A 27,514-nucleotide genomic window follows, 5' to 3' on the forward strand; every position below is an offset into this window, starting at 1 on the left:
ATAAAATAAAATAAAATAAAATAAAATAAAACTGTAAAAAAAAAAGGAAACAACTAGTTTTCTTCCAGCCAAAAACTTTCCCAGAATGAAGGCATATATTTATAGCAACAACAATTTAAGGGGACTGGCACTTTCTGTGCAAACCACTCAGGATGACAAGCCTATTTTCCATCTGTCTGTGCCCACACAGTCGCGCAGGCTGTCGCCGGTCACGGCTGGCTGTCACCGGCTCTCTGCCCCTCACACCATCAGGGACGCCAAGGGCCGGGGCCCCTCTCCCGCCTGGGAACTACAATTCCCAGCAGGCCGCGGGGAGGCGCGGGGCGCGCGGCGGCGCGCGGGCGCACTGCCGTGTCCAGCATGGCTACGGTGCTGTCCCGCGCGCTGAAGCTGCCGGGTAAGGGCTGCGCGCCCGCGGCACGGACCGACCGCGGCCGGGCCGGGCTGGGCTGGGCTGGGCCGGGCAGGGCAGGGCAGGGCAGGGCAGGGCAGGGCAGGGGCAGCCGCGGCCAGGGCAGCCCTGATCGCGGGAGGCGCGGGTGCCGCTGCCCGAGGGCTGCGGGGCGCGTTGCCATAGCGATGGGGCGATGTGGGGCAGGCCGGGGGTGCGGGCGGTGAGGGGCGGGCTCCGCGCCGGGCAGGGACGCGGGGGCCGGGGCAGAGTCTCGGGGCTCGGAGTGTGGCAGAGGGGGGCCTGGGCCGCGGCCCTGTGAGGGGTCTGCGAGGGAGAAAGGAGGCGCAGACCTCAGTCTGGGTAAAAACCGCCGGGTTTTACCCACAGGAGCCAGGCCAGGAGTTCCGTAAGTGCCAGTGCAATTACCCAGGTAAATGTTTAAAGCCTGCCTGCCGGCTCTGCACCTTCCAGCCAGAGATCTTCAGCGAGATGAAAGGATATTCAGGCATAAGGGGCTATTGTGTGCGGTGAGCAGCAGTCAAACAGCCATTCTCTTCAGTAAAGAGATTAAAAGGGAATTGAAATACCTTGCCAAACCAGATCTTGGGAGCATGCTGGCTGCTGTTGGGTGTACTGCAGACGGTGCCAATGCACCTGGCTGCATTGATTCCAGTGGGAAGAGCTCATTGCTCTTCCTAAGGTGCCTTTGGGACAGCCCTGGGAGAGAGACAGCAGCTGTGTGGTGCTGGGAGGGCTTCTCCTTGGCACTACACACCGCTGGGTCCTGCATGGCCCCAGCCTGTGAGGCTGCTCTGATCATCCTTTCTTCCTCCCTCAGTCCCTGAAGGTCACAGTAATGTCTTCAAGGTCCTTCCTGCCATCTTTCCCTAACCCTTACCAGGAGTCACTACTTTTAGTTTATGTGGTGTCTGTTGAGTCTCATTGAAAGAAATTTTGTTTGCAAGTTGGTTTCTTCCTTGCTTTCCCCCATGCGCATATATATATATATATGTATATATATAATGTCTGTCTAAATGGGAAGGAGAAAATTACCGTGAGGTCTGTTTAGGACAAGTGCAAACTGGTAGGTGTAGGTGTGTGCATATTAGGGTGTGACCACTGGGGAACTGCAATAGGAAGTGAAGATCTCTTCTGGGACCTCTGGAACCAGCATGATCTATTTGATGTCTGCTGTTGGGAAACACTGATTTGGAAAAGGATTGTAACAGGCCTTGCAGCTGCATTTAAGAGAACAGTTCTTGCATCAATCCTCAGGTTAAACTGCAGAGATCATGCCTTTCTTGTGTGCTTAATTATTGAGAAATGCAGGTTCCAACAGCAATGAGAAAGCAGAAAGCCTATTGCTGTATCTGTTTTTCTTGCTCTATCTCATTAAATTAATTAAAAATCAATATGGGCTTAGAGATATGTCTGCAGTACCCAGTGACTGGTGCCTGCCAACTGCCAGAAAAATAAACAGAACATGAAATTAGTACAACAGGTACTGGAACCAGTGTGCCATCATTGGAATAATGCCCTGAAAATTGCACTCTTCTAAAGTCCACAATCTGCTCTTTTCACTCCAAAGTGAGTGCAAACAAAAGCTTTCCCCATCAGTCAAAACCAGGCAAACAAGATTACAATTAATATCTTTGAAGCCATCAGCACAAGAAATGAATATTTTATTGTCACTGGGACCTCATTTCAACACGGATCACCTAATGGGTGCCTTCTTTCCAGATCGTGATCCCACGATGATCGTCTGTTCTTCACTGACAGGTCACATTCTTCTACTGCAATAGTTGCCTGTGTGAAAATATGTATTGGCAAAGTATTTGGCAAATACATGGGGGATTTTCAGAGTCATAAAATGTGATTTAGAGACCTGCTGCCCTTGAAATACCCAATAAGTTGGGGCGTTTTCCCTCAGTTCTGTCTTTGAAAGCCTCCATCATCAGTATTTCCTTTTTCTTCCAGTGGCTGCAGAAAGAAAAACAAAATCCAGGGTGATGTGACCAGTAACTTGCTCTGATTGTAACCAAAGGGCACTGAATAGGAACCTCTGTTTTATCACTGATGCCATGGCAAAAATGGAATACGATTTAGAGCAGGTCAGAACAGAAGATGCTTTGTTGACTCTACCTGCAGGAGGGAGGGAACACAGAGCAATAGGGAAACTGACTTTGCTGATACTAACTCCATGCCTGTGAAGTGGATGCAAGGTTTATATACGCTTGGAGTCTCTTTGGAAGACAGATAGCAAAGTGTGAGTTACACAGATCTGGTACCTGCATAAGGCCACAGCACTGCAGCTTGCTTTAGCACAGAGACTGATTTCTCATGAAGGCCACACAGTGGTGATCCTTTCAGGACATATGGTGAGAGTTTCACCAAGAGGCCAGCTCAGATCTTACCATTTCTACTTCCATGATGGAAAACTGAAAACTGTGTTTCAGTTTTCAGTTCCCTGACAGCTGATTGCTTGCAACAGAGGCAGTTTTAGCTTTCTGTTGATGGACAAACTGTTTTCCTTCAGCCTGAGCCTTGTTGTTGACCAGAAAGGAAAGAATGTGACTTGTGAAGCACTTAAAAATAAATCATCATTCTCTAAAAGGTGTGAGACTGCCTCTGTTTTTACACATTCTTTACTGGTTTTTATGTTTGTTTGTGCTTTTCTGCTGAAAAATCATCTGGGAGTGATTGATGAAAGCCAGGTGTGTTATCCCTCCTTCCCACAGCCAGTGACCTGAAACTCAGATGAGGAGTCATGTTCCTTCTGCTCTCCCTCCAGCCAGGTGAATCATGAGTTGCATGTTCTCTGCACCACGGAACAGCCTTGGGAGGCTGAGCTGAGCACATGCTTGCCAGCATTCCAAATGCGTTCCCAAAACACCTACGGATTGGTTAAGGTTCTCTCTGAACAGTAGGAGATAAGTGTTTGAATCCTCTGAGGTGAGCTGTACAATTGGGTTTTACATGTGCTAGGTGAGTGCTTCAACAGCCCTTCTTAAAAGGCAATATCTTCCCTGCTTTTGGCTTAAAAAAACCCCAAAACTGCAGGGCACTTTATGCCAGAGTTTACTGAATGGCTGTGCCTTGTGGGTGTGCTGGATAAACCTTTGGGGAAAGACAGGGCGAAGGATTGTTGGTTTCTGATTCCTACTCTGGCTTAGACATACATTAAGTCTGAGCAGCTCTCTGCCTTGTAGCTCTTCTATATTTCTCCAGATTCTTAACTATGTAGATCACCAGAAGCTGTCATTACTGTGTAGCAGCTGTTTTCTAGCCACTGCTCAGTGGTTCTCAGTAGGACAGGTCTTCCTGTTACAGATTGTGGTTGATACCACTGTCAATGTTGCCAGCATCTCAGCCCCTGCCAGTTCAAGGAGTGGAGAAGCCATATTTTCAAGGTCCTTTCTGTCTCCAGAAAGGGATCCAGAACAAAATTTAATTGATAAATTTAATTGATACCAATGCTTTCAGCTGCATCAAGGGTGAACAGCACGTTCCAGTCTTTTGGTTGACTGTTTGGAATTAAAATAATTAAATAAAACATAGTATATGTGAAGCATAATTATTATTTATTTTACTCAAAAGTAACCAGTTTCCAAAATTAGGAGCAATCTAGTTAACACAACTGTCCAACTTTGACTTCCCAGGCTTAATACCATTTACTCTTGGGCCAGCCACGTTTGTTTTTCATGCCATTCTGACCTGGCTTGAACTGGCACATCTGGATCTCTTGTGAGAAGCTGCTAGTACCCTGGCAGCAAGACCTCTCTGGAATTTTTTTGTTTTGACTGAGTAGTCTTTCAGTCACTTTTTAGCAAAACCTACAGTATTACACACCTGTGAAAATACACTGTAACCTCTCGGCTGAGAGTTCTGTGCCACCAGGGTCGCTGGCCTTCTGTGCATTTATGAGGTGGAGCCAAGATTATCAAGACTTCCTGAAAAGCCCCCACTTTGAGCACATGTTTAGAGCAGACCTGTGTGAAACAATGCAGTGTGTCACAGGGATACACCAGACCAACCCATAGGAATGCAGTATCTCTTGGTTCCTGCCTCCACAAGGAGCTGTTTTTTGGAGTGTGTATGTGCACCAGATTTTTCAGTCTTTTTGAGTAGAAGCCCCTAATTGAAAAAGAAAGAGTCTGTCTTAGATATGTGAACATGTTGGATATTTTTATTTTCTTCAGTGTAGGTGAGTTGTCCTGGCTGTTCCACCTAATGTGGAGCATTTGGTTTTTAGTGGGACTGAAAGTTTTTCTTAAATCCTAAAAATGAAGCTGAATGCCACTTATAAGTGGTAGACAAAAGTCCTTTTCTGAGATAAGAAATAAGGAAAAAATTAGATACATGTGCTGTAAAATACACTAGATTATGCAAAATAGGTGTGTTGCACTAACTCGGTACTACAGAACACTTGAGTGTCTTTAACAGGAAAACCAGAAGTAAGGTATACTATCTTAGTTAGGAAGAATAATCATGAAAGCCCTAAAATTTCCACTTTGTAAAGCCTCCCATCATCTTAGTGTCTGAGAGGGGTTACAGCTTGCATATTTTTGCTTATTAGTTATGCCTTACATGTACCACTTCAGGAATCTGGGCACTAGCTGGTTCCTGTTTCAAATCAGCTTTAAACAAAAGGAAATGAGACAGATACCTGGGATAGCAAGGTCCTACCTTGTAATTGGAGAGAGAGAGAACCAGACTGAGACTCTGGAATCCTCAGAGCGTTGGCCATGGCTCCATGCCCAGCCTTGTGGCACAGGGCAGCTCCCTGAGACGTGACCCTCCACTCGTAGCTCGGGGCAGTGAGTCTGCGTGATCTTTTCTGTCCCCACAAACAGATGGTGCTGGGCTAACGCCAGGGTGTGTGACCGTCCCCTACACCTGCCCTCGCCACACTCCCTGTGGCTGTCCAGGGCTTGGGGGAGAAGTCGTGTGTGCTGGGCACCTGTGCAGGAGACACCTAAAGCTGAGCTACCTTCCTGCACCACCACCTGAAGGGATCAGTACCAAGTTATCTGTCTTGGCCAGGCTAAGCACAGCCTGTGGGCTCTGGTGGGAGCAGGAGCAGAGCAGGTGCACTGTGGTTGCCTCAGGCAGGGCAATGCTCCAACGAGCAGAGCATTCTCTCACAGAACTGAGCCATGCAGAGAAGGTGGTGTCTTGAAGGAACAGCCTGATTCCTCCAGACATCAGCATGTTACTTGGCCCAAAGGGGCAAAATTACTTTCCCCTCATCTTCAGGGAGACTTCATGTTTCATTACTAATCAAGAAAGTATTAGAATTAGATCAGCCATTAATTCCATATAGATACATATACATACACATACATATATGTACACACACACACACACTTATCTGAGGAAGATAAACTGTCAGCATTTTTTCTCCCACAGATGCTACTGGGAAACATGGAGAGAGAGACCCTGTCATTTCTCTCACACTTCTCACTTGGAGCCATGCAAAATACAGACCACTCTGTCATCCTTTCTGTATCACTCTCTACTGCAGCCTTTTCTCCACTGAGATCCTGCAAAAACTCATGCTTTATTGTCTCTCTCCATCTTTTTTCTCAGGAAAGAAGAGCCCAGACCTTGGGGAATATGATCCCCTCACTCAGGCTGACAGTGATGAAAGTGAAGATGACCTTGTCCTCAACATCCAGAAGAATGGAGGGGTCAAGAATGGGAAGAGCCCCCCCGAAGAGATACAGGACCCTGATTCTGATGTGGAGGTTGGGATGACAAAGCAGCGCACGTCAGAGAGCGCGCCCGAGGGTTATCCTGCCGAGACTACTGGGAGTTTGGAGCAGAAGGCTGCTCCCTCCCTCATGCCCTACCTGCGCACTGCCATCTTTTTGCTCACTGTGGTGATCTCGATGATTCTTGTGCTGGTGTGCGCATTTCTAATTCCCTGTCCCCCTAGAGACTTGCATAACACCTGGAACCGCAACCTAGGTCAGGGAGCAGGTGAGAAGCCCCAGGAACAGCATCTGGCATGGGGGAGGTGGCAGCTCCCAGGCTGGGCATTGATGGGAGAGATGTATCTGGGAGAGCCAGCTCAGAGCAGTGACCCTTCCTCACCACTACAGGTGCTCCAAAATAATAGACAGGTGGCTGTGTCCTGCTCACTCAGGACAGCTGAGCGTCCAGCTGAATGTCCAGCTGAGGCATGCGAAATCTGGCATCTGCACATAACAGTGCCACAAAATTTTGTTTCTGCCAACATCAAAAATTATTTTGACTCTTCTTCCATCCTGCCTTTTTGTCTGGATGTTGTGCTCTGTTCCAGATGGAGGTGGCCCAGCTCACTTTAAAATACAGTGCCTCTCTTTCTACAGCCTGGACTTTACCAGTACCTCCATGCTGAAGTATGTGGTTGTGTTCAACAGGAGAGGGATAGAAGTCTTTGTGTCTTCTAACTAGCTTAAGTAATCTTATTCCATTGTCCTTTAGTCCTGCTTGAATCCATAAATCAACATTTGAGATCTTCTGTATGGGTCACTGGTATCTCCCATTCTGGTTTCTGCAATTAAGTAACACTGTTTTGTGAAGTAGTTTCTGCCAGGTCTGCCATATGTCTCTGCCTCCTTGCTTTCTGCCGCTGGCTTCCAAATCCAAGCTTTTCATAAGATACATGGCTCCACATTGCCTTCAGAAATTAAAGTGGGACACGTGAATCTTTCTCTGTTAGCTCCTCCATTTTTCCTTTCCCTTTCTCTGACCCAGATGCTACATTTCTGCCTTTTCATGCAATCTTACCATGGTGTGAGCTGCCTGCCCTTGGTGGTTCCTTGGCAGAGTTTGTGAGGCTTGTCTATGCACAAGTCCCATTTCTGGGCCAGCCCTCCTCTCCCATGTGAAAAATTATCTGGGTGGCCTTTTTGACATGCAGTGACTCTCTGTAATTTTTGCAGGTGGTGTGTTATCCCCACTGGAACTGTGTGATGTGAACAGTGATGGCCTCCCTGACATCCTCATTGTCTTCACTGCCTTGATGAATGCCAGTGTCATGGGTAAGCACTACAGCTCCATTCCATTCCTCTTAATGTGTCAGTATGGACCTTTGCATGTTTGTCTGACACACAGGAAGAGTCCCTGCTACTGCAAATTCACTGCATTGCTCTTTTCAGAGTTCCTTAAAATTGCTCGTGTACTGTACCTGTGGTTGGTCATGCTTAAAATTTTCATTACAGGCCTGTGTCCCTATACCTTTTGGTCAGCATCATATGTTTGCCCTTACCTTATCTTGGGGCAACTCTGTCTCTTTGTCCTGCATTTGTGCACACTTCACTTTGTTGTTAGAACCACCCTCACTTTGGTGCCTTTTTCTCCAGGTCACTCCATATACTTACCAGGCTCCAAATCACTGTTAATTCGCAAATAATAGTCTGATAAGGGGGAAGCTACCGTGCCTGGCTGTTTAGCAGGTATTGCCCTGCTTCCTCCTCCTGGCTGCTTTGATTTCTTTGTTAGTCCTCACACCCTTCAGATAACATAGATAACCTGCTGATGCTGGCCACCATTACACTGGGGCTGCCAAATCCGGTGGCATCCTGTTGCACTGGGCTGCTGAAGTCCTGGAGGTTCCCAGCTGCCTGTCCTGGCATCGCCTGGTGAATTTGTTCTGCCTGAGAGATGTATTTAGGGAGCAAACATACATTGCACAACCTGAAGAAAATTGTTGGAGCAAAATGCGTTGTCTCTGAAAGAGATAATAAAAATATTGTTAGAGGATAGGGAAGATGCCTTTCTCCATGGCCCAGGCAAGGCCTGTGGTATTTCACAGCAAGTCCTGTATGAACATAGAGAAAACTGTAAAGTAGCTTAAAAAATAAGTGAGAGAGGAAGATACGATTGACATAGAGGCTGTATTCTCTTTATATTGGAATTACTTGCACTCTATATTTTTGCCATTACATTGCTTTTATTTTTTATCCCAGATATGCATATAGCCAGCATGCTCTGAATGAAACTAGTAATACCTAGTTGCATTCTGGGCTGTAGCTGTGCTGGAAGACAAAAACCAGACACTAAAACAGGTGTAAGCAGATCACAATCCAAAACTCAAATAGCTGTATATCAGCCCACATGTAGCTTGTGCTTGGAGCATTCACACAGTGCCAAGTAGAGATAAGCTTGGAATAGGCACCCAGTGGAATAATCTGCAACATTGTTGACTGTTCCTCCAGCTTGTACACGCAACAGCTGTGAGCTGCATTCAGGAGTTAGTTGTTCTTGGTTGCTATCAATGTAACAAAGATAACTTGATCTGGGGCAACCCCTTAGCATAAGCCACGTGATTTTCAGTTTGAGAAGAGAGTGAGTTTGATTTCGAGACAGGACTCAGCCTTGTGTTTAGCCAGTGGCCTGTATATGCCCTTTTTGTCACCAGGTCACATGTTGCATGTGATGCTAGTAAGACAGAAGTTGGCTAGGCCTGTTGTGATTTTGAAATGTGTGGGTGTTCATCTTAAGTTGTGATATGACCATACTAGGTGGAGATTAATTACAATAACCACACTGAAGTCTGAGGGCAGGCTGAGCTAAAAGTTGATCACATTTGGAATCAGAACCAACAGTCAATTGAAACAGCATATACTATTTTATTTTACAATTATTTTATGCTAACTAGTGAATTGGAAAAAGAATGCTGAGTTCCACCAATTGGTTGTATTCAATCTGTTTTTCACAATAATGAAACTGCTTTGGAAAACAAAGGAAAGCGCTCTCAGACCACCAATCACTTTCTGTTGCTCCAGAATTACAAAAAAACCAGCACTTTTCATGTGAGGTGACATATGCCTTGGGAGTCAGTTCAGGTTTCCCCTTGGTGCTAGCTTTTTTTTTGAGGTAGAGGGGATCAGAATAATCAGTCTGATTTGACAGCAGTAAATTTCACAGGAGGAAGACACCACAACTGAGCACATTGTCCCCAGGAACTTGTTTCTCTCTGCCCAGCTGATCACATTTCTTGCTATGAGCTCAGGTTTTAATGATTTTCTGGGCTGTTGACTTTCAGCCCAACTTGTTTGGAGATCACTGCAAAGCTCTGCAGCAGAGAAATTCAGCCATGAGGTGACATTTGGCATTTGCTTTCAGGCAGTGTGGATTTGTCTGTCTGTCCGCTCAGCTCCAGGAGTTGGAGCTGGATCTCCAGCATGAGGATCCAAGGCAATGTGGTCATAGTAATCCCTCTGACACCAAGGGATTACATTCTCTCTTTCTTGCTTTTTCTAGGTGTCTCTAGACCCTCTGTAACTGTGGTGGCACTTTCTGGTATGAATGGCAGCACCTTGTGGTCCATCCAGCTTCCAGAGGAGACACAAAGTGTGCAGTGCAATGGGCTGTCACTGGGGGCAGCTGCAGGGCCTGTCTGCCTTGTTACAGGAACATCAAAATTCCTCAGCCTTCTCAGTGCCTCCACAGGTAAAGTCAACTACCAGCATATTAGAAATGTGCTGTTGCTTTTTTGTTTACTTTAAAGGACTAATAAGCATGAATAATTTGGTTCTGGCACATCATTTTGGCTCTTACTTCATGACGCACAGAATGGAGTCAAAACAGTAATGCATTTCTAGTTACACAGGATAAGAGAATTCAAAACGTTTCATCTCTGTGGCAGCATCTTCATGCTACATCTCAGAATATTTCAAAATGTTAATCTTACCCTGTAGCATCCCCATGTCATAAAGAATATGTAAAGTCTGTTCTCATTAGCACTGAGCTGCTGGTACAACTCAGGACCTACCTAACAGCATGGCAAAGCTGAACAGCATTCTTGGGGAAGTTACATAAGGAGATACACAACATCCAGGAAACTTTGCAGAGAAGTTAGGCCCATAGTTGAATTGATTAGATGTGAATGAATATTGCATTTTTAATCACTTGGTCATGTACACCTTTATTCTCTGATTGCTGTTTGTCCTCCCACATTAATTCATTGGCAGAAATAGCCATAGGTAGGTATAGGGTGGTTTTTGGAATCAACCAGGAGGTACCTTGAAGGTGGGTAACTTTGGGATGGAGGTGTGTATTAATACTACAGTTAGGTTTTAATGAACCCAGTTCTTCCAGGGACAACAATTTCACCACAGTTGCTGGCTCAGCAACAAGACACCTTCTCCTGTCTCCCCTGGCTGACGGGTGCTGTGCCATTTATCAGCTGCAAAGGACCATCAAGTTCCTCTCTCTGCAAGGATTTCTGCAGTCTAGCCATGGTATTCCCACTCCACCCTTTGTTCCAACCCCTTTAGCAAGTGTTGTGGTTGCAGATTATGGGTGTGTGGAGTCATGGTGGAATAGATTTCAGGCATGCCAATCACATTCCATCCAGGGAGCAGCAACTGTATTTTACCCTGTAATTTCCATACTGTTAGAACTTCTGTTAGGATGTGAATATAACTTCTCAAGTTTCCTCTAATTTTACCCCCCAGCTATCTTCCCACACTTTTCAAATGCGGACCAGGGTACTTGCAAAGTGTTTGCATGGTCAGGACTATGAGCCTCCTTTGCCAGCAGTAGTAATGTACAAGTTTGGCCCTTAGTTTACTTTATCATTCAGGGGCAAACCTTGCAGTTTTGCCAACATTTCTGCTTTTACAATCTTTAAAATATTTTTTTATGCAGCAGCAGAAAAATATTTTTAAAGATTGTAAAAGCAGAAATGTTGGCAAAAGAATGATGAAAAACTAAAAGCATAGCATTTAATTGTTGCTTTTTTTATGTTTATTTGCAAGTTTGCAAGTCTGGTTTTACTGCGTTTCCAGCTGGGTCCATGCTGGACTGCTGAACCATTTGACATCACGTCTGTTAACATGCTTTCCCCCTGAGGTGGAGTGAGCATGTCATGCTGGAGTGGTAATTTGCTGCTGGGAATTTAACTGAGACACAGATTTGCACTCTGAATATCAGAACTGTCCATCTGTTTTCTTTCCTCACATCTACCTAGCCTTTACTGCTGGCTGAGGCAAACAACTGCAGTCCTGCAGAGAAGCACTCTCATTTGGGTTCTCCTTTGTAAAGTGAACCTTAAATATTCTCTGCCATTTCAGAAATTATTTAGGGCTCAGGTCTTTTATAGAGATGCTATGAAGGAAGCACAGCAGGACTTGAGGCCTGACTCAGTCTGAAGGAATACTGGAAGAAGAATTTTGCTTCCCACTGAAGTTTGTCTCAGTTTGTAGATGTGTCTTCCCCCTTCACACAGAATGGGAGAAATAATTTCTCTTGCTCCTTTTTCAAGAAGGTTTTGTGGAACCCTCTAGGGATGCCCTCTGGTTCCCCAAGTAAAGGTCTCTTTTATCCTGTTCTTTCCACAGGCAAGACCATCTGGACACTGAACTCCATTCATCTTTCAAGTGGGATCCTGGCTGCACCAGCTGCAACTCTTCCAGATGTAGATGGAGATGGGATTAGGGATATTGTTGTTCTGGTTCTCAAAGAGACACAGGTACAGCACATCCCTACTCATGGTTTGGAAGGACCTTTACTGTTTGTGTAGAGGAAAAATAGACTGATGTGGAAGGACTGTAACCAGAGCTGCAAGAGCCCCTAATTTTCATTCCCTTGGATTTTGCTAAAAAGCACCCTTTTTCTTCCAGTATCTCAGAGCACTGAGATCAAACAGTAATGACACTACCTGCATTCTTGACAGCTGGGAATGAACAGAAGGGTCATTATTTGCACCTGACTGAGACTTGAGAATTATCTGTTTCTGTTCAGTGAACGTGTGGTTTGAAGTGAGTGTTTAGCAGCAGTGTAGGGATGCATCTCTGAAGAAAGGAGCATTTAGCTTATCCAAAAGAAGGAAATACTTTCTTTTATTAATTAATTCAGATTAATTGTGTGATTAATTCAGATGCAGATTTCCTTTATGCTCATCCCTCCCCACAATTCTAACATAGATTTTGTTAGAGGAGCTCAGATTTTTTAATTCCCTTTCATAGTTGATTCATTTGTGTCAAGAGAAAAACATGAATATAAGATGCCTAGGAAGCCAGACTGAGCAAAGAGAAAGCAAACACTATCTAGACCTTGCTGAGGGGGAAATTGTCAGTGCAGCTTCATGCTATGGGGTTGGGAGAAGATTCTGAGTGCAGAGGTGCTTGAAAGCATCGATAAAAATCTCTATCTTTCTCTCCTTGCAGCCTGATGTGGTTTTCATCTTGGTATCAGGAAAGACTGGAACTGCTTTGGGTGGGCCTGTCAGGTACAGCACCAATGGAGAAGGGAAAGTGATTGGCCCCCAAGTCCACATCACCAGCCGGGGAGCCATCTACATCCTGTTTGGTTTTGGTAAGATGCACCTTGCATCTGCAGCACTTCACCTTCCTGAGAAAACTTTTTTTTTACCTAAAATAGTCCAGAATGTCCCTGGGATACTTGTGCCATGCCTTCTGCTGTAAAATCTAAGAGGGCAAAAGCACAATTCTCACTGCTGTGGTGTGCAAAAGTACAGGAGCACCAATATCTGCTAGTCTCAAATACTTTAGAGTTTCCCAAAAGCATATCATGCCAGGGAAGTTCCAACTCTGGGCATTTCATTGCCTTCTACCACAACTGCAGTGGTCCCAATTATCCTCTGTTCTACTGGGTTATCTTTTGCAGTCAGGACTCCTCATCTTTACTCTTCCTGGCAGGTAATGTTCAAGCAGTTGCCCTGAGGGATATCTTTACCCAAGCCAGAAACCGGGACAACTTTCCTGCAATGCTGCAGCAGGAGGAGCCAGAGTGGGAAAAGCGCAGATCTGTCAACCTGTCAGAGCTCATTGACATTTACAGGTAGAAGATGGACTTGTCATCTTGCTCCTTCTGGGAGAGGAAGGGAAGGGTAGGCACTTATTAGTGCTCCTAGAGGGGGTTGCTTCTACTTCAATACTGTCCTTCTCTTCATTGTCCAGTTGATAGCTGGGGAATACTGTGGGGAACCTGTCATTTCCTCCCTGTCCTCTGGTTGTCCTAGCCAAAGAAGTGCAGAATGTAATAAAAGGGAGTCCTTAGCTTCTCCTGCTCCTTGTTCCTTTCTTCAGCCCGGTATGCATTGCTGAAGGGAAAAAAAGAGGCGTTCCCAGCTAGTGGAGTCTCTTTGGGAAGCTCAGTCTGTGTGGGCCTGGATTTCTCAGCTTATTCTTCTTTACTGCCAAATTGTGGGGCAGGCCTCAGTAGGAATAAAGGGAGAGAGCAAATGTCAACTCACAAACTTCATGCTTTTTATAGTAACTCATGATATTCAGAAGACCCCACGTTTGAATTTAGTTCACTTAACTGAGGAACCCACATCACTGAGGAAAAGATGGACTTCTCCAAGTATAGTTCAGATTTTTGGTAGGGATTGCCATGTGGACAGGCAGCTAGTGCTGAGATGTGCAGATACAAGCCTTGATCTCCTCTGTTTTCCATTTGTCCCAGTGGGGGTGTTGACTTTCTGCAGACAGTGAAGACACCTGACACAAACTGCAGCAACCTGCTCATCACAACCAAAGAGGGCTTGATCCTGCTGAGGGGACAGGACCTGGAGCGCCGCTGGACCCTGGAGCTGCAGAATATCAGCAGGTTACTTGCTGACAACACTTTTCTGTCCAATTTCTTCCTGTACCATTTCTCATCTTTCAGGTCTAAGCACATGAGTTCCTTAGAAAGCAATTGACAGTAATTCTCCAAGGCTGAGGAAGGAATCTAAGTACTGGAGATGTGTGTTGTTGAGCCAAGTGAGGAGGGCAGGGGGAGCAAGGAACAGAAGACAGGGAACTTGAGCTGTATGCTTGTGAGTGATCACAAATAAGGGGCTTGATTCAGGTACCCAACACTGAAGTCATGGGAATGATGTTACATTGGAATTTAGTGGATTACTGATGTGTGATTCAGCCCACCTGCTGTCCAGGGCTTAAGTGGAGAGGATCAGTTACATTAGTGATGTTAAGAATTTAGAGCAGGTGAATGAGTATGGCCCAGAGATCTTAATGTTCCTTAAAAGCTGAAAATGAGCATTTTGATGACAGTCAGCACATCATCTATACTAAATGGAAACCTTAAAATAATATTGCTTATCCCCTAATTTCACACATGGAAATTAAGTAATTTTCCAGATCTTGTGGGTTGGTAATAACCAGCAATTTCAGCTTAAATATTTGCAAAGGGCAGTTGGGCACAATTGAGGGAAATTATATGGGAAACAATTGCTTGCTCTAGTATTGAGAATAAAGAGAGCATCTCTCAGCTCTGTGTTACCCAACTGTCAAGAGCATAAATGGGAAGAAGGCACTGGAACTTCATTAAGGAAAAAAAAAGAAAAGAGTGTTCAGCTATCTTTGATATTGAGGTAATGTCCACATTCGAGGGCTGATGGGTGACATAAGCCACAATTTTAGGAATAAGTTATGGCTAGTTGATCATGCTATGGGGAAAGGAAATGGACTAGAAGTGTTTTGGGCCCACAATCTGCAGACTTCTGAATGTGTCTGGCATCAAGTTTAAAGGGTAGGTGTGTACTGACTAAAGATAGCCACTTCACAGGTGCTGTAGAATCAGTTATACACAAGAAATTTCTAAATGAATGCAGTAATAAATTGGAATACACAAACCAAGAAGGGTTGAAAACTTCTTTACCAGTGTGGTTGAGGTTGGAAAGTGCCTCTGGAAATTTCCTAATCCCACCTACCTGCTCAAGCAGACTCTAGACAAGCTAGAGCAAATCACTCAAGGCTGTGTGCTGTCAGGTTTTAAATATCTCCAAGGATGTAGACTTCACAACTTCTCTGGGCAGCTAGTATTCAAGGCTGCTGCTTTTTCCCATTCCCTGACTTCCCAAGGGACAGAGTACAATACATGTAGAGGAGCTGGCAGATAATCATTGATAAATAATGAAAACAATTATTGTTCTAGGCTACTGTGCTAAAGTCCTGGACTACCTGTTTTCTCAGAGTTAAGAAAGAGAAAATTTACTACACTGAGTGTACTGTGGGCAAGCATTTAATTAAGAGGTTTGTTTGGATTTTTTTAGAACTTAAGTTCTACTTAAGCCTCACAGGCTGGGGGACAAATTCAGGTCAGGGATGTTACCACATCAAGTCAAACAGACTGAATTCCTTGTTAGAAAAAGCTTACAAAGCCAGCTGTGAGCACCCTTTTCCTGGGTAAACCTGCCCCAAGCACACCAGTTTATCCAGGCAGTCTGAGTCCAGGCCTGTGGGAGTAATTTCTGAGAAAACCAACATGGCTACTGCAGATGTGCTGCATTTCTAGACAGCTTTTGACAAGATCCCTGGAAAATCATAAAGGAGAATCAGTAGTCATAAAACAAGGGCGAAGTTCAGAGACCATGAAATTGAGTAAGCAGTTGCAAATTGTGTTGTAAATGGATGTTTCAGATGAGAGAGGATTAATAGCAGGTTGCTGGGGGGATTACTGTTGGGCAGAATAATTACTAGCCTTCTGGTTCATTTGAGAAAGTGCCCAGGGGATTTTTCGCTTGATTGGTAGCATCCGATGTACTTAAATTTGTGTGCATTCAGTTTGTGGGATCTGCCACTGACTGTGACCCATAAGGGCAGAGGCTCCTTAGGAGACGTTTTGAGTTTGTGGTCATAGGATAGAATTGTCTGCTTCTTCCTTTTGCTACTGGAGAGCTTTCAAGCTATAGGAGTGTCTCGTGATACTGCCTTGAAGGCAACACCTGGTTGCCAGAGGTGTGTGTGATGCAAATGACATTGTTTGATGTTGTAAGCATAAAGTCAAGCCACTGCTGTGCTGTGGTATTACTGTTCAGGAACCATTCTGTCATGCATGTTTTAAAGGGGAAGATGGAAAAAAATTGAGAAAAGGTCTGGAAAAAATGCTTTGGCATGGAAGATTTTAATTATTGAGTTTGTATGATCAAAGAGAAGCCTGAGAGGTGAGTTCATAAGCATGTGTAAGAAATAGAAGCTAACAGGCATAGCAAGAAAAAGTGCCTTGGAGCAGAAGCCATTCATGTTCAGGAAAATGAAGATGCAGGAATGTTTCTTTGGGTGAAATTAATCATTAGAACTGACTGTCATGAAAAGTGATGAATTCATATCATCAAAGATGAGGCAAAGGCAGCCTACTGATACTTGGTTAATTGGATGAGATACAGAAATCTGTCATAAATAAGAGGAGAGAGGATATACTCTGATCCTGCCTTGCCATAAAATCTCTGGTTCTGTGAACTTTGTGGACTCAACTGTGCTTATTTAGAATTGTGTGTCTAGCTGTGGTGAACTGAAGGAAGACAGAGGCAAGGCTTAGAATGCCAAAAGCAAGGAATGTGGGGTTAAAAACAGTTATAATGAGGGATATTAATGTGAGATGTCACCCAGAAGTGAGAGGATGAGAAGGGACTTCATTTAACCTGCTTAAGGTCATAAAAAGGCTTGTAAACCTGCCAGCAGTAAGAATACAAGGAATCATGGGCTGACATTAATGTTGAGTTTGTTAAGATCCATTTCACACAGCTAAGGCAGCCTGGGAAATCCACTTTCTGCAGGAGGCCAAATGTGCCAATGCATTTTGGAAGGGCTGGGTAATTTTATATAATTATAGCAACAACAGTACAGGTTCTCATGCAAAGGAAAGCGTGATAGAGTAGTGTACAGGGAGATAAACAGATGTCTGCACAGCCCATCAAGCAATGCCCCCCACACAGACAACTCTGAAGAATGGCTGACAAGGACCATGGGCCATTTTACCATTTTTCACTTTTCTGAGCCACCAACAAATGATTCCTGACAGTCAGAATAGTTCTGAGTGAATTAAAGACCTTATTTAGCATGACAAATCCTGCCATTTTAAGAGGCAGAACAGAGGATGAAGGCAACTATTCTGCCTCCATCTGAAATGACTTTTTTTCTACCATGGGGCTGAGTGTTTCTTTTTCCAAATTTACAGCCAGCCTGTACCAGGTTACTTTGGTGCTGACCAAACTCTGGACTTCATGCTGCAAGCACAGACTGGAGATGGGAAGAAAAAGGTAAAACAGGTTGAAGGCAGGAAGGCCGGTGGCCTCACAGGGGTGGGGAAGGTTGGGTAAAAAGAGACAAGCATCCTCTGGTCCTTGCTTTTCCCTCTCTTTGTCCGGCACTCGTTAGAGTCTGGCCACAGGCATGAAAGGGAACAGCACAGGGCCATGCCTCTGCAAGGGGGCTCTGCATACCCATGCCTTGACATCCATTAATGCTCCATCTCTCCCTGCCTTGAGGTGGTGGTGATAGATGGCAAATCTGGCCTCCCTGTTTGGAACCAGGAACTTCCATGGCAGAGGCAACAGCTTGATGCACTCTCAGTCATGACTTTGGACAAGAAGTCTGTTTTTCTCTTCTGGGCTGATGAAACGCAGCCTGTGTTACGAAGTTTGGTGAGCATATATCTTTTCTTCACTTTGAGGTTTCTCTATGAAGCACCTGCAGTCTCTGTCTTTTATTCCTATTGTTACTGAACTTGAACCTAATGTATAAGTAGGCAGTCATCTCTTACTTTGACATTCTGACTTCTCTGAGCCTGAGTACAGGAGTTTTTGTGTGTAACTTCGTAAAGCTTTGTTGACAGAAATTTTACATCCACAAACCCCAAAATTTGTGAATTTCATTTTTTCACGGAGCACTGAGGAGTTGTAACTGCAGATTTGTTTCCAGCCCAGGGTGCTCCTTCTGTCCATGCAGGCATACAGTTTGGCATGGAGATTCAAACTTCCAGACTGTAGCTTTGCCCATCAAGCTGCATGTAACAGAACTAGATTTCAACCTTACCAAAGAGAAGTTGTAGAGCAAATTCTGTTTGAGGGAGAAAAGGGTTTCAGGATTTTGTAAAACCACATGTTTTCATTCTTTGATCCATGTAAAAACAGCACAGTGTCAGAAAACTTTATTTTTTTGACAAAGCTGGACTGCCCTTTGCTAGCAGTTGTTATGTTTTTTGTCTTTCATTCCAACAGCAACCTGGTCCCAGACCTGAGCGCCCAGGCCTGCACCACCTCTATCTCCTCCATCCTGTTTTTCCTACAGTCCTTTTGGACCTCACCAATGCAACAGACAAGGTCATTGCTTCAGCAGGTGAGTACAAATGGAGGAAAAACTACCTAGGCCAGAAATATGGAGAGAGAAGTAGCTGTGAGAAACCATGGGCTGTAGTTGTGCCTTTAAAGGTAGCACCTAAGGTCCACCACACATAGCACAACAATGGGAAATAAGATTCATCTTCCTTCTGAAGGGGCATCCTGTCCACCCCCTACTTTGCAAATAAAAGACCCACCAAGTTTCTTACATGTTTAACCAATGACAGGTCTGAGTTTGATTTAATGCATGTTTTACACCAGAGAAGTTGTGTTGCTTTCCATGGAGCTATTTTTAATTTAATGCCTTGCATAAAAAAATCACTATAAAACTTTTCTCTGTCACCTCAGATACACTTCTGCTTTTGTTGGCCATCTCCCAATCTTTGGGATAGGAGCTGTTCTAATTCCTCTTTATTTTTGTAAGGGGGAATCCAAAATATATTAAGTGTGTTTTCAGGGAAAAGTAGATCTGGATTTAACATCTATACAAGATTGTACAGTCCCTGTTTAATTTCCTTGCTCTTTCTAAAGCAGTTCAGCAAATAACCACCCTCTTGTGCATGGGAGTGTGGGATAAAAGATCAATTCATCCAGAACTAAGAGAAGTAGGCCAGGAAGCATAGAAAAACTGCTGCATAGTAATAACATCTAATTGGACTTGCATCAAAAACACAGTTCAGGCAAGAACAAATAGAATACTATTGTTACAGGGGGTTTTTTTAGAAACTAGGATTTCTGAGGTCTGTACAGATGATTCTGCAGTGACTGGAGTCACCTGACTTGCCAGTGCTTTACAAATTTCCAGTTATGTAGAGGTAAAGAATAGCTACTAACAGGTGTGGGAAGGAAAGCTGAGAGTGAACTGTATTCTTGAAATATGTTCATATCCTGTGTCAAGCCCGAAAGCATAACCTGGAATCAAACCCTTCCATTTCTGATCTATATTTCAGTTTCTTTCCATGGAAAAATGTTAAAATAATTTTCCCTTATCAACCAAGGTACATGGAATTGTAAAGTCAGACTGAATATACTATCAGTCTAGTGGATGTTTTGACTGAGTAAGGGCTATAAGATTTCTTTTGGAAGAAACATAATCATTTCCTCCTCACCACTGTTTTCTTGCCCTTTTCTGATGGACCAGTTGGAATTAATGATCTCCAAAAGGATGCATTTCACATCACTGTGACAACAACTGCAACCTCTGAAAAACAGCCAGGATATCTCTCGGTCAGCAAGCTGGGCCTGAAGTGGGCCATGATGAGCCAAGGTCGAATGGTGTGGTTAAAGGACAGCAGGACTCCAAAAATCAGCCGTGGAGAAGTGAGGCGATTTCTTGCCCGGATGAAATTTGCTGACTTTCCTCAGAAGGTGAGATTGTCCAGAAATCCCTCATGAAATCCAGACCTTTGAAAACATGTTATCTCTTCCCTGCATTCACAGTTAAGGTGCTCTTTGGGATGGAAAGAAAATGGTGGGATGCAAAATGACTGTTTGCAAGATGACTGGCTGCTCCTTTGGGCATGATGGACAGGTTGTGAAGCAAAGATGTACTTAGGCAGTTGAACATAGCACAGGATCTTAGAAAGAAATAGGGATGGTGATCATAAGAGACTGGGAGACTTACAGAGGGATCAGAGAGGTGGGACTGATATCACTTGTTTTGACATGGGCAAGCAAGGGTCCTCCATATAGTGGTTCCCAGGTTCTGTTGCTGACTTACAAATCACTACTTTGCCAGACTGGATGATAATAGATTTTGGCTTTAATGTTTGTTTGCCTTTCCTTCTTCAGCTCTAGCCTGGTGGTTCCTGAAATGTTGGTTGGACCTGTGGCCGATATTGGGAATATAGGAAGCTGCTCTGTGTATCTTCAGGAAAATGGCGATATAGAGGGAACAGGGTCTAAAAGCACTTCCCCTTTCTTCAGCTGTCTGGGGAATGCTGCTGGAGGCAGGTTTGTCCTAGGCAGACCTGTTCTGTACCAGAGAAACCTTGTTCAGCAACTCCCTCTCCGTATGCTGTTCTTGCATGCTTCCTTCCAGGTAACACAGAAATGTGAATTTAGAGGTTATATACACATATATATATAAAATCAGGCTTTATATATATATGTGTTAATTTATACAATGTATGTATATTTTTGGTATGTTTAATTTATGGATGAGATTTAGGACACATCTTTTTATGTCCAAACAGTGTTCTCAAGCAGTCTAACAAGCTCTATGCCCAGAGTGGGCCATAATGAGTCAAGGCAAGTGGTGTGGCTGAAGGACCATTAATCTTTTTATTTTTGGTGAGAAGCCTCTGGCTCCTACAGGTTTAGTCTTATCTACGATTTCTCCTGTGCTCTGAGCTCTCTTGTCCATACTGTTTCCAGACTCACAAACAAGCTAGTTTTCTGGCTGAATTACCTGATCTAGAGAAAGATGGTCTTCACAGAATTTGCCAGCCCTTTGTACTTGTGTCTTTCTTTCCCAGTTCCAATTCAGGACACCAAGTTCAGGCATATGTGGGTGATGTAGAAGTGAAAGGTTCACAGCTTATTTCTCTCCATCCTTAAGGTTTGTATGAACCCACATTGTCACTGTAACATCACACTGCAGTCCAATGGGCAGTCTCCCTTTGCCAGTGTATCACAGCCCCCTTGGCATAAGAGGTCCAGCAGACCCCGACTGTCACTGTAAAGGTCACTCAGTCTTGTCACAGAAAAGCTGATTCTTATGCTGCTGCTCCAGGATTTAGAGGTTCAGACAGAGATAGAACTAGAAAGCTTTTCTGTGCATTTTAACCCTATTCTGAGGTCAGTATTTCCATTCCCTTGCCAGCCCAGCCCTGTGTGCAGCTCCAGGAGCAGCAAGCACATTTGTTCACAGTGTGTTAGGTGTGTCCCACTCTGTGTCCCAGAGTGTGCCATCATTCTCTGTCATCATTTGAGGAGCATCTGTATGAATTTTCTTGCAGAGGAAAAGACTATGTAAAAGTGAAACAATTTGGTGTCCCAGTAGTTCCCCATAGTTTAGAGTAACAATATAGGAACTCCTTTCCTAGTATGCCATTCTAAGCCTGGTCTTTGACATTAAAGAGAGCCAGGCTGAGGTGAGGATTGCAAAGGACTTTTCTGTCTAGCATGTGCCCTTCCATCCTCCCCACATTTCCCCATGTGTTATGAGGTGACAGCATACTTTGACCCTCCTTCCAGATGGGCACATTAGCCATGGGTTTGCTCTCCTGGGCCCTTGACACCTCTCTTTGCTGTATCACTCTTTCCATCATCCCACATTTCTATGTAAAGCTTCCAGGATAGCCCTTCAGGTTTAGCTGCAAGCTCCAAGGCTGGTCTTTGGGCCCTGATCTCCTAATGTCAGAGCTGTGAACAGTTTGTATATGTTTAATGGTATTTTGTATATATTAGCTTTGTATATATTAGCACAACTGTAGCAATGGCTCTAGGCCTGGCATTTTCCTCCAGACAGGGTTTAGTGTTTATAATAGAGTTAGTGTCAGTTAATAGAGCTGCATAATAGGACTGAAAGTGTGAGGACCAGTAACGTATGAGGGATTAAACAGGAGTGCTCCTTCCCTCCTGTCCAGCCACCACCTTGCTGGGAAAGGTGAGTCGGCTGTTACCTAAGTAGTTACTTCTGAGATTCTTCCTGAGAGAACTGATACTCAAGAGCAGTGATGTTAGCTCCTCCTTAATGTGAATTCACCCTGCCCAAACCCCCCCCCACCCCCACTGTGAATAAAGAGTCTGTCTGTATATTGTTGGAAAAATGTATTTGAACTGCAGTGAAACAAAATAAATACTGTGTACAGCGTCATGTTCCATGTGAACCAGTGTTTCACCTTTGAGAGATTATGAGTTTGCTTGGGGTTTTGATTCAGGGGTGGTTTGCAATATTTTTACAATGGACAACAAGGAGCAGATGAATAGAAGTGACATAAAAAGCAAAAGTCCTGCCAAAATCTTAATAGTTGTGAAGAACAATAAAAAGACACAGACAGCAAAGTACCTCAGAATGGGAGATTTTGGGCAAAAAGCATGAAAGGAACATGTGGGAGTCATTACAGATAGGAAAGAGGAGGAGAGAGATGTCTGAAAGCTACCCCTATTCTGCTTTGCAGCAGGACTTTTCATCTGGGAGCAGGGAGAAGAGTCTGGGCCTGGAAATTAAGAATAAACAGGGTGTTCAGAGAGGGTGGCAGATGATCAATATGAACACTGATGGCCTTCACCACAGCACTGAACTGGAGGTGTTGACAGAAGGTCAATGTGACACCACGCAGCAGTGCAGTTTGCCATCTGGATAGTGCTGACTATCTGTTCCCCAGTGCAATACTGGGGATTAGGACATCTGACTCAACTCTCAAAGTGCTTGGAGACAGCTCGCACCAGCATGTCCCTCCAGTTTCACCCTTGTCAGATGAGGGCACCCATCAGACTGTATATGACCAGGGAGGACCCCCAAACTTCTACTCTAGTTGCCCTGACCCAGTGCCTGCCTCCTTACTCCCTTTAGAGACTGGAAGAGCTCCCTAAAACCTGCTAACAGTGGTTCCAGTGCTTGGTTCAGAGCTCTTGTTCCTTCCAAACCCCACTGTACACTCATCCCTAACAGCGATCCTCCCCAATTGTCTGGCCCAAGACTTCATCCAGGTCCAGCTCTGGTTCCCGCTGTAGTATTTTCTGCTGCAGATCCGTGTAGAAGTCGACTCCCTCAGAGACTGAATGGAAGGCCTTGCCTTTGGGCTCATAGTAGCTGCTTATTTGCTGTATGAAGCACTGGTGGTGCTGAGGGTGATCCTTGAAGCTCCCATCGTATCCCTTGATGTGGTTCCTTTTGAACTCCAATATCGTCTTGGTGTAGGTATTGAGAGTGGTGACAGCAGAGGCCATGCAGCAGGTAAAGGAGGCCCAGGCCATGCTGCCAGAGACAACACAGAAGAAGCACATGCTGTGAAAAGCCACGTAGGGTAAGGAACACCATGACACACCCCAATTCTCCCTGATTTGCCAGGCAGAATCTACTGGGCACAGACATGAACTAGAGTGACAAGGCTTACAGCATTACAGTTCTTAGGGGTTATCCCAACACAAGATTCTTCTTAGATCAGCAGGATAAATATTGGTCATCCCCATGACAGGGCAGGGAGTGACACAGGGAAAAGGGTGGGAGGAACATGTGTAACATCTGTAACTTCCAAGCTGTAGCAGGAGAGCACAGCTTGGAAGCAAGTTCTGTATTGCTGTGCTGCTCAGTGTCTCACTGCACATGAGGCTTGTCTACCTGAGCGTAACCAAATTGCCATCCTGGCATTTGATGTCCATGGGTGGCACATGGCACTGGAGTGTTTGAGAATCAATGTGGTCATCATCAATACAGCATTGGAAATTGAACCTGCACTTTCCATGGGTACCTGCAAGGCTCATCCAATGTTTTTCAGGTCAGGTATGTCATGTCTGCTGTGCTTGGCTGCTTTATCCTTTAGAGAAAGGCACACTGAGCCACCTGCTTTTCGCAGCTCCTCTTCCTGGCTCGCAGTACCATGGTGTGCTGCCTGCTTTCCCTCCTTCCTGCACGTAGCACCTTCCTAAGAGGGCCTTGGCCTCCAGTGCAGCTGCCATTGTATGGCTGGGCCAGCACTGGAGAAGATGGTGTGGCTGCTGGTGGGGGGCTGAGCTGTGCCCACACCTTTAGGCACCTGTCTAGGCTCGGTGTTGCAGGAACAAACCCTTTGGTCCAGCACGTGTTAATGAAGATGCCAAGTTAGCATGCAACTTGTTAAAATTGGAGAAAAACAAGGTGTGTTTGAGAGCACACATTACAAGTGTGACCCTGGCCTCTGCACACAGGAAAGAGTTGAGACCAAACAGGGCAAACCAGCAGAGGGGCAAGCCTAATTAGTCAGCAGGGCTGAAGGCAATTGTTTAGTGTGACCCCCTTGTTTTCCCAGTCCTTTGGTAGCTATTCATTTAAGAAGCTCAGCCATCATTTATTAAAACAGGGTGAGGGAAAGACAGGAGATTAGTAGTAGGAGAACCTTGGTACACCTGTCTTTGGAACACACAGAAGGTCAAGAAAGGAGGAGGAAGCGGGTGGCATAGCTGAAGCTCTAAAGGCTGGGGGGGTGAAGAGATGGCTTCAGAGCTCACGTACTAGAATGCCCAGCCATAGTCCCATGTGTGTGGTCTCCAGTCCTCTGGTCCCAGATTAACTGTTGCCTGGAAGACTTGAGTGTACATCATGTGTGCCACCATCCCAAGGAGACCTGGACACAAAGGACAAAGCAAAGTTCCAGCAGGAGCCATAGCAGCACACTTCAGCCTTGAGTGGAAAAGCAGGCTCTCCAGTGCTGAGATTCCAAGACTACAGTAATACACTTACCTGACAGCACCGAGGAGACAGCAGCAAAGGCATTGAGCTTCATCCCACAGACAGGATTGCCAGTATGCAGAATTTCCACCATCAGGAGGATGAAGCTGATAAGCAGCAAGCTGATGTACAGCATCTCTGATCCCAGTGACAGCCACAGGATTCCTGCCAGGAATACAAGATGAAACCATGTTCAAGGAAGAGTACTCCCCTGTCTCAACCCAATCCTGAAAGGATGTCCTTTGGACAGAAGGGAACGAAGGAAAACAGCAAACACCCAAAAGCAATCTCCCCAGCCTGTGAGCAAGGGATCAATGGATGCTGTAGGGGACAGAATGCATGTCACAGAGGATGGCTTGGCTCCTCTAGCATGGCACAGCTGAGAGGATCTAAAATGCCCTCTGTAAACAAGCCAGTATTATTCATAAACAGGAAAGAGGAAAGCAAAGGGAAAAAGACAGGGGAAGCTGTTGACTATTAGCATAAAATCTAATGATCATAGATAGGCCACATTGAACACAACCAAGCTCTAATCACAACAAAAACAAACAACTTTTAACCTGGCACTCATCTATTTCAGAACTATATGGTGCATCCATGAGTGTCTGGGACATGGCCTCTAGAATTCAGGAAGCCTCTTGCAAGCCTGTATTTCTCACTGAAACCCCAATTAAAATGAAAGTACGTTCCTTGGTGTTGATATCCAGCCAGGGCAGTAACACTGACCGCTCACCCTGCTTCTTGAACAGAGTGCAGGTACTTTCATGCTGGGATTTTGAGTGGGATTTAAGTGATACCAGAGTCCACAGCTGAGCTGAGTTCTACAGCTTTGCAGTAAGAATTGAAGGAGGATGAAGAAAGGCACTCTGTAATGCTGGGCTGTAGAAAAGCACAGGATCCACTGAGGAAGAAACATTAATCTGACAAATGAAGCAGCACTGTGAACACTACTGTTAGCAACTATTAATGGCTGTAGCGGAGACATTCAGCTGGGGAAAAGGAGTGTGAAGAAAACCCTCATTAATGTGGCACTGACTTGAATACTCAACATCATTAGTGCCGTAGAGTCAACCAGCTCTTTAGCAGAAATAGATAAGCTGCATTCCCTGTTTAAAGGAGCTGGCTTGCTTGCTGCAGCACCATCAAGAAGAATATTTCATTAAAGGTCAGACTGTCAAAAGCATTCTGGAGGTTGCAGACACCACACATACACAGAGACCCCTGCATCATTTTCCTTGTGAGTCCAGGCTTCCCACTGACGATGTGTAATTTGGTCTTGTAACGTTGCCTGTGTATTATGGAGCTGCTCTGCACACACGCAGCTCAGCCAGCCCATCCCACAATCAGCAGTCACACCCCCTTGTGCAGTGCTAACCCAGCCATACAATGGCACCTGCACCGATCGTGTTAAGATGATACTTTGTGCAGGAAGGGGTGAAAATGGTGCTTGCAAATTCCCAGCATTTATTACACCCTTGCTTTCAGGGTTTGAATGCTGTGACAGGCTCTGCACCCCAGGCCATTCCCTTCATATATGAACATCTTCTGAAATGACTCCAGCCTCCATCTCAGGGAATAGTTAGCAAGCCCACACCAATTGAAAAGCCTTCACTAAGCAGAATCTCTGTAGCATATGTACACTTACATCAAAGTATACTGAAGCTATCTGCAGGGTGATTTGAGACATGTGACAGTGACAGAAGGGGTGATGTCTCTACCCTAATGTAGTTTTGTATTTAATGAGGCAGGGACTTCACCTTGAAAGCATAACTTTCACATGTCCTGTTCACTTACCACAAAGTAAGAAGAGGTGATTCAGCTCCCAGATTCATCGTGTTAGACCCCAAAACTGAAGCACTGAGTTAACATATAGCTTGTGTGGGAGGGACTGCCCTGAGGCTGCATCCATCCTCTTCCCCTTTACTACAGCAAGATGACAACCCCGGACCAGGAAACACTACATGAGACAAATCCCACCTCATACTGGAGCGACTCAGGTTTCTAGCACTGACTTCACAGATGGCAGTGGTTTATGTGAACATCTGGGAGGAAATCTTTGCTCTTTTAGCAACCACGAGGACAGGATTTCATACCTGGCTCTTTGGGGACTAACCCTGCTGTCCCCACACAGGCAAAATGCTGCTGGTCCCCTATCCCTAGGAGGCACACTGTGCAGATACAGTGAAATACAAGGATTTGCTCTTACCTCTCTCTGCTGGTGGTGAAAGCTCAATAAAGCTACGGCATTTCTCTTCTGAAACACAAAACCAAAGCTTTTAGTTTATAAAACAATGCAGGAACACAGGGGAAAAGAAAATCTCTTAATCTCACTCTCTTTTCAGTGCATACATCAATTAATCCCTGAATCTACCCATCAGACCTTCTCACCTCCGGCCTTTTTCTATCTTTCCAGACCTTCACTGAGGCAAAGGATAGGAAGGCAACATTTGCCTACAAAACTAGAAATGAGCTTTTCAGAAAAAAAAAAAATCTTCAGCAATTTGTAAATCTTTCTAGCCTCTGCTGAATATAAAAATCTGTTGCTACTCATTCACAACGTTACTGATGATCAGGTCTGTTAAGAGTGCAGATTGTAAAAGACTGCAGATCCATCATTTCTGCTGAATTCCCACGCACCTTAATCTCAGAAGAGCATTTCTAGCCCAGC

At 44.8% G+C, this 27,514-nt stretch overlaps 2 protein-coding genes across 12 annotated transcripts in view; one reads left to right on the forward strand and one right to left on the reverse strand.

The window, feature by feature from the left end:
* The first annotated feature begins 240 nt into the window (after window positions 1-240).
* Window positions 241-22,293, forward strand: FAM234B (family with sequence similarity 234 member B). The gene is made up of 13 exons (XM_064419958.1): window positions 241-397; window positions 5,984-6,376; window positions 7,324-7,422; window positions 9,647-9,835; window positions 11,728-11,858; window positions 12,556-12,703; window positions 13,048-13,189; window positions 13,817-13,960; window positions 17,312-17,393; window positions 17,622-17,777; window positions 18,354-18,471; window positions 19,615-19,841; window positions 20,265-22,293. The coding sequence occupies exons 1-13, from the start codon at window positions 361-363 to the stop codon at window positions 20,268-20,270; spliced, it is 1,872 nt and encodes a 623-aa protein (XP_064276028.1). The 5' UTR covers window positions 241-360; the 3' UTR covers window positions 20,271-22,293.
* Window positions 22,294-22,440: 147 nt separating this feature from the next.
* GSG1 (germ cell associated 1) overlaps window positions 22,441-27,514 on the reverse strand; it is a 109,049-nt gene continuing 103,975 nt past the window's right edge. For all 11 annotated transcript variants that reach the window (XM_064419959.1, XM_064419960.1, XM_064419964.1 and 8 more), the window contains 4 exons: window positions 27,053-27,100; window positions 24,859-25,011; window positions 24,631-24,742; window positions 22,441-23,397 (listed from right to left, as the gene is read on the reverse strand). In XM_064419959.1, coding sequence (XP_064276029.1) covers window positions 23,085-23,397; window positions 24,631-24,742; window positions 24,859-25,011; window positions 27,053-27,100 — 626 coding nt within the window. In that variant the 3' untranslated portion in view covers window positions 22,441-23,084. The remainder of the gene's footprint in view (window positions 23,398-24,630; window positions 24,743-24,858; window positions 25,012-27,052; window positions 27,101-27,514) is intronic.

Source organism: Passer domesticus, chromosome 5, assembly GCF_036417665.1.
Source record: "Passer domesticus isolate bPasDom1 chromosome 5, bPasDom1.hap1, whole genome shotgun sequence".
Taxonomy (NCBI): Eukaryota; Metazoa; Chordata; class Aves; order Passeriformes; family Passeridae; genus Passer; species Passer domesticus.